This window comes from Littorina saxatilis, linkage group LG8 (genome assembly GCF_037325665.1).
Source record: "Littorina saxatilis isolate snail1 linkage group LG8, US_GU_Lsax_2.0, whole genome shotgun sequence".
Classification (NCBI taxonomy): Eukaryota; Metazoa; Mollusca; class Gastropoda; order Littorinimorpha; family Littorinidae; genus Littorina; species Littorina saxatilis.
The window spans coordinates 57784194-57790459 of record NC_090252.1 but is presented as its reverse complement, the minus strand read 5'-3'; the positions used below and the strand labels follow the sequence as shown (position 1 = coordinate 57790459).

The 6266-nt window shown below is 39.4% G+C and overlaps 1 protein-coding gene across 2 annotated transcripts in view; it reads left to right on the top strand.

Annotated features, from left to right (window-relative positions):
- LOC138973927 (uncharacterized) overlaps positions 1-6058 on the top strand; it is a 33734-nt gene extending 27676 nt beyond the window's left edge. Inside the window, exons 4-6 of one of the 2 annotated variants that reach the window (XM_070346636.1) lie at positions 2377-2541; positions 3417-3541; positions 4042-6058. In XM_070346636.1, coding sequence (XP_070202737.1) covers positions 2377-2541; positions 3417-3541; positions 4042-4134 — 383 coding nt within the window. In that variant the 3' untranslated portion in view covers positions 4135-6058. Of the gene's footprint in view, positions 1-2370; positions 2542-3416; positions 3542-4041 lie in introns of both variants that reach the window. The other variant, XM_070346635.1, reaches the window with a different exon arrangement.
- Positions 6059-6266: the final 208 nt, after the last annotated feature.

The window sequence follows — 6266 nt, the reverse complement described above, 5'->3', positions numbered from 1 at the left end:
CGCAAAACAGTTTATCACGTAGATACATTTCAAATAGGGAGCAAATGGTTAAATCTAAACCTACATATTTGTTCCCTAAAATTTGCTTCTCTGTCAATAAGCCTAATTACACACGTTCGAGAAAAACAACGTGGAATCGATTCTGAATCGAGTAAGCCAAATGGGTCCCAAACCCGTTTCGCCCGTTCTGCCGACCTGAAACGCAAAACAAAAGAATTGTGCGCTTCAACTAAATTAATTTCTATACGACTTCATTACTTTCTTGCAACTTATGAACCTTTACTTAAAGCTTTTAAATGGTCTGAAAGTAGTGTTACCGCGTACTTATCGATGCACTCATTCGTTTTATTTTTTCAGCGACGGTCACTTAGTTTAAGGTTGCAAAAGGGCTAAGTCTCGTTGGCAACACTGTTTTACCCTGCACAGATCGCAACAGTGCCGCTAGTAGTCTACACTTTGTGTTTGATGGTAGAATGGGATATACAGATTACAACACTCGTGGTTTTTTATATGGCTTGTATTTCAGTCAAGACCCAGCGGGAATATCAATCGAGAGCCACACGCCAGAGGCTCGTGTCTCCCTATGATATTCATCCGCTGGGTCTTGACTGAAATACAAGCCATATAAAAAACCACTCGTGTTGTAACCTATACATGCAACATGGCTTGCTGTGTTGTACCAGATTTACACGAGTTTGTTTTTTTAAAATATTTAACTGCGAGCGAAAGCGAGCTCTTCACTATTTGAAAAAGCAACGAGTGTAAATCTGGTACGACACAGCAAGGCATGTAGTATTCTGTTTATCCCCGAGTACGCAGTACTAGGGTCCAACAGACTTTAATTGTGTGTGTGTGTGTGTGTGTGTGTGTGTGTGTGTGTGTGTGTGTGTGTGTGTGTGTGTGTGTGTGTGTGTGTGTGTGTGTGTGTGTGTGTGTGTGTGTGTGTGTGTGTGTGTGTCTGTCTGTCTCGACTCGTCGCGATATAACCTTCGTGGTTGAAAACGACGTTAAACACCAAATAAAGAAAGAAAGTCTGTCTCGACTTAACAGCTTATTGCTGGGAAACTACTGGGCGCAGTTCGTTCAAAAGTTGATACACTAACTTGATAATAGGTCCGATTGATCGTATTAAAACTTCATAATGTTACCTGGGACCTAAATGCCAAATAAATCACAAAAACCACTCTTAACGGTGGGAGTTTTTGCGGTGGGAGGCTGGTCGCTTTGCGAATAGCCAGTCACTGAACTAAAGGGGAGACTTGGGCGGCTGACGTCACGAAGTGACGAGAAAAGCATGATTTGCAAGCCAGCCGCAGCTGGTGGGGATTTGGTCTCGGCAAAGAAACTACAATACAGTGCTTGGTCTCGGTGAGACTGAAAGAGAGAGAGAGCGACAGATACACACAGTGGTTCAAGGCGCACAACTCTAGAAAAGTTGTCGAGCACGTCCGTCTATGGCCAAAGTGATCCGGGTTCGATTCCCGGCATGGGCGGTCTATTTTTTTTTTTTTTAATTCTTGTGTACTATTGTTTATTATGAACGTGTTAATGTTTTATTTCACTCTAATAATTTTTTTAATTGTGTAAAATAAATATTTTTTTTTTTTGGTTTTTTTTAAATCCAAGTGATCCGGGTTCGATTCCCGGCATGGGCGGTCTATTTTTTTTTATTTTTTTTTATTCTTGTTTACTTTTGTTTATTATGAACGTTTTAATGTTTTATTTTACTCTAATAATTTTTTTAATTGTGTAAAATAAATAAATAATTTTTTTTTTAATCCACGTGCACAAGACAAAAACTTTCATACTGGGGGAGCGAGCCAGTCTGAAGAGTACTCGGGTCCAGCGCCAGCGTTTTTTTATCCTACATACTGTGCTTACGTGTATTTTACTGAAAATGTCCTGCAGTCGACGCAGCTAAATTGAAGACGCTTGTTTTTGGAACCTTGATCTCTCCAAAAGCCTCGTGCAATCTATTACGTCAAAGTAAAGAAACGTCACTCTGAAAGTCTGGCGTGACGTGTTAGTTCTAACAATCCATCGAGGGTAATTAGCGAGCGCAATTTGTGTTTCCATAATGACGTTTGTCTCGGTGATTTTGGCACCATAAGCAGTGGAAAAAAAAGGTCCCTGCCAGACTTGCTTGACATGACCTGATTTACAGGATATACACACGTGTGATTTGAACGATTATTATCTCACGAGTGTCTCTCTCACGTATGTAGGATAATTACTTGTACGTGACCACGGTAGTGACCTTACGGTCAATATTCTGCAGAAAATGTTTTGCTTTGTTTAAAATTAAACTTCCATAAACACAACTTTGTTGATTGCTTATTTTTATTTCATTTATACTATCCGTTTGAACAGTTTCAGCACCTGGAGAAAGCGAGGCATTGTCACTCGGCGCAATAGTGGGCATAGCTACAGGTGCCTGTATCGTCATTGTTGTCGTTGTCGCCATCGTCGTCATCTGTACAATCAAGAAAACGAAAAATAAAAAGAGAAAACCAAAGAGGAACAAAAGTCGGGATTATTATGGTAACACTCCTCTCTCTGTAATTTCTAGTGTTTTTATTGTTTATTGAATGCACAGTACTTCATACAGAACATAAGATAATAGACAAGTGAGTATACCAATTGTATGACTACATAGGACATATGTTTGTATGTATTACAAGCTATCAAACTGGAACGGCGAAACTGTGGTTTTGTTTCTTTCCTTTCTTTGCTTTGTTAAACTTTTATGAAGGAAACATTGATAACGATGTATAAGCAAATAATGGCAGGCCTTAGCCTGATGAGATATTACCAACAACAAAGTCACTTGACCATGACATAGTAATGACTATTTAAAGCTGATTAATATACTAATATAACATAAGGCAACACTAAGCGCATCAATCCAATAGCTTGCAATCGGTGTCGCTTTCTAACGAGGAAAACAATGTTGGGTGTAATTTCCTTAAATACTAAGTAGAGGAAGCTTTTCGAGAGCCTGCTCGAAATAATCTGCGCTCTCTCTCTTTAACATAAATATTCCTACCGATGAACTTCCTTAATCTAAAATGGGCGAGATATTTAGTGAAAGAAAAACATCTCTCTCTCTCTCTCTCTCTCTCTCTCTCTCTCTCTCTCTCTCTCTCTCTCTCTCTCTCTCTCTCTCTCTCTCTCTCTCTCTCTCTCTCTCTCTCTCTCTCTCTCTCTCTCTCTCCCTCCCTCTCACTCTCTCTCTCTCTCTCTCTCTCTCTCTCTCTCTCTCTCTCTCTCTCTCTCTCTCTCTCTCTCTCTCCCTCTCTCTCTCTCTCTTTCTCTTTCTCTCTCTCTCTCATAGTAGCAATTATGACACGAAGAAAAACATAGGCAGATGCATGAATTGTAGTTTTGTTTTGCATGTGATATGCCTTGTCATACAGAAAACCCCGAGTTGATAATGGAAGACATGCAGTCTCGGCGAGGAGCAACTGCTGATCATCCTCAAGCACATGGCAGCCAATCCCCATATGCCGTCAGTACTGTACATCAGAACAAAGCATTTCAGGTACAGTAAATTTGTTTCTTCTGACTTTCAGGTTGTACACTCTGCCTTGTGAAAATCTTTATTCTGCTTTGCTATTTTGCGTGTGTGTGTGTGTGTGTTTTGCTTTTGCCTGACTGTTAATAATATATGATACCGACATATGTACTCCGTAGCAGTGACCTGACGAATAATGTTCCACAGCTAAAATGATGAAGACATGTGCTGGAAATTCTTATTGACTTCAACGGGAGACATGCAGAAGTGACTGAATGTTTACTTGACGCCATTTTTTTTCTTCTACGAATTATTGTGGCGTCTTTTCGAACTTTTGACTTCAGAGATTTCACTTCGAAAGAAAGGATAACAAGAGCATATGTTACCTCTGTATATAGAATATGGTATATCTTTATCACTGGGGTGATACCTGAACTTATCCGCCCTGATATCACCCTTCGTGTTGGACTGTGCGTTAAGCAAACAAACAAACAAACAAACAAACCTGAACCTATACTATTTTACAGATTGATGACGATGGCGGTGAATACGACGTTCTAGGCATACCAAAACCAAAACCTACACCAGGACCGATCCCAATCTACAGCCACCTCAGTTGAAGCAACACAAAGCAGTAAAGTGATCATGGACACACATAAATCCTGTTTTTACAAGGATGGATTAGTTATTACCAGCGAGCATGAGAGCTTTAGAAAGAAATGTCGTTGCGTTGAGTACACTGTTTTTCAATTCAATTCAATTCAATTCAATCAAACTTTATTGTCGGAATGCAACAAACATAATCTTTTCTTTTGGCTCGTGTACGAGATAACATCACATACAAACGCACTCTTAGAACATATAGACACATACAAGTACACATCAATACACACATAACCCAAATCACACATATCCATACCCGCACCCTCACATACATCCTGGTCTCATTTATCATTTATAATCATAAATATATTATGGTTAATATCATTGCTAGTCCACTTCATTAACACTCAAAATAGGATATATAAAACGTACTTATTACACGGGCCGCGTGTACCAAGATTCTTGAATCTCTGAGGACCGTTGACACACGTGATCCATAGGGTCCTTGTGCATTGGAAGAGTATCATACTCATTATAGTATGTAAAAGAAACATTACTTGAGGCCACCAGGACCAAAGGAATTCCACAATATAGCTATTCTGATGGACACGTGGGGGAATTCGGGGGCTGTGATTGGATGATCTCACACATCCCTTTTCCGATCATCAAAGCATAATGCTACGGAAGTCGGCCATTTTTGCCAATATCCAAAAGCATATTGGCAATAACAAAGACGCATGGTTCCGGTTTCTTCCACGTGTATAAACTACACGCATACCTCGCCAGGTTTGTTTATGTGACAAGTCGACAGACGATGCCATTTGCTTTGTGTGTGTTTTTGTTGTTGCTTAATGTACATGACATACATTACGTGTAAAATCCAGTTCTTTAACAGGCAACAAACCAAATGTTCCAGAAGCTGCAATCTGAAGCGACCTATCTCTGATTCTAGCAGACGATCTCTCCAATGTTTAACACAAAATCAGTAAACTCTCCTGTCACATAGAACGTCCATTGTATAGTGCAATGTTGAAATGAAGTTACCGGTCTGAAACATTTAGTCGTTTCTTCAATGTTCGGTTATTTCCGTGGCTTCATGCGGAAAGGGAACCGTAGTCTGCAATCAACGACATGGACCATTCTGGTACTTGTTAAAACATGATTTTAACACATCATTTAATATCAGAATAGCTATATAAATGCTATTGTGTTTTCATCGTAGCAATAGGGTCCGATATTTAGACTCGAACAAGTATAATGCGACTCGTCTTCGACTCGTCGGCATTACTTGTCTCGTCTTAATATCGGGCCCTATTGCTACGCTGAAAAAACAATAGCTGTTAATAACGAGGATGTGTTGTGTGAAGCTATGACGGTTGGCTATGTCTATGTGGCAATATATCATTATTCAGGATGCGAATTACCCAGTACTCCGGTGAAAATTGCGAGAGAATAACTGCAATGTGAAACACTGTAGCCAGTCTAGACTGCGAAAGAAATGATGTGCCGTTAATGATCAAAACTCATTCGATAGTCTTATTCATTAGTGCACTGTTCAGAGTGTAGATTACTGAGTATAGTGAGCTGCTTGTCAGACACTAAGCTTTGAGTGAATGTGGAAAGTGGGGAGAAGAAACGTGTTTTTGTAAGCGGTTAAATGTACAGCTGAGTATTCATACTTGGTGAAGTTATTTGCTAGACAGTTTTTGTATTATTCCATTTGGGGATAACACTTCTTCTTTGAATAGGTGTGAGTATAGCTATCTTAGAAGTGTGTGAATGATATGTGTCTGTGTTTCTGATGATTCAACATCTACTTCTGAGTGAGTACACAGTTGTACGTCTCGTATGTTCAATTGCAAGTATGTTACATATTTGATAATATAAATAATAAACTCACTTGTGTTTGTTATAATTGGCATGTGTGGTGTATGTACGTGCTCAGTTCACGGTGTGGGAAAGATGACGAGCTTTATAAAATAATAGTACATTTGCGAATGAAACGTACCTGCTAAGTATTGTGCATTAAATTGATATCATCCCTCAGACATTTTTGTTTTGTAGGTTGTACATTTAATTGTTCTATCTTGTATATGTTCTTTTGTAAAGGGTCTAGAGCCATAGGTTAGGCACTTGCAAATGTCCAGTT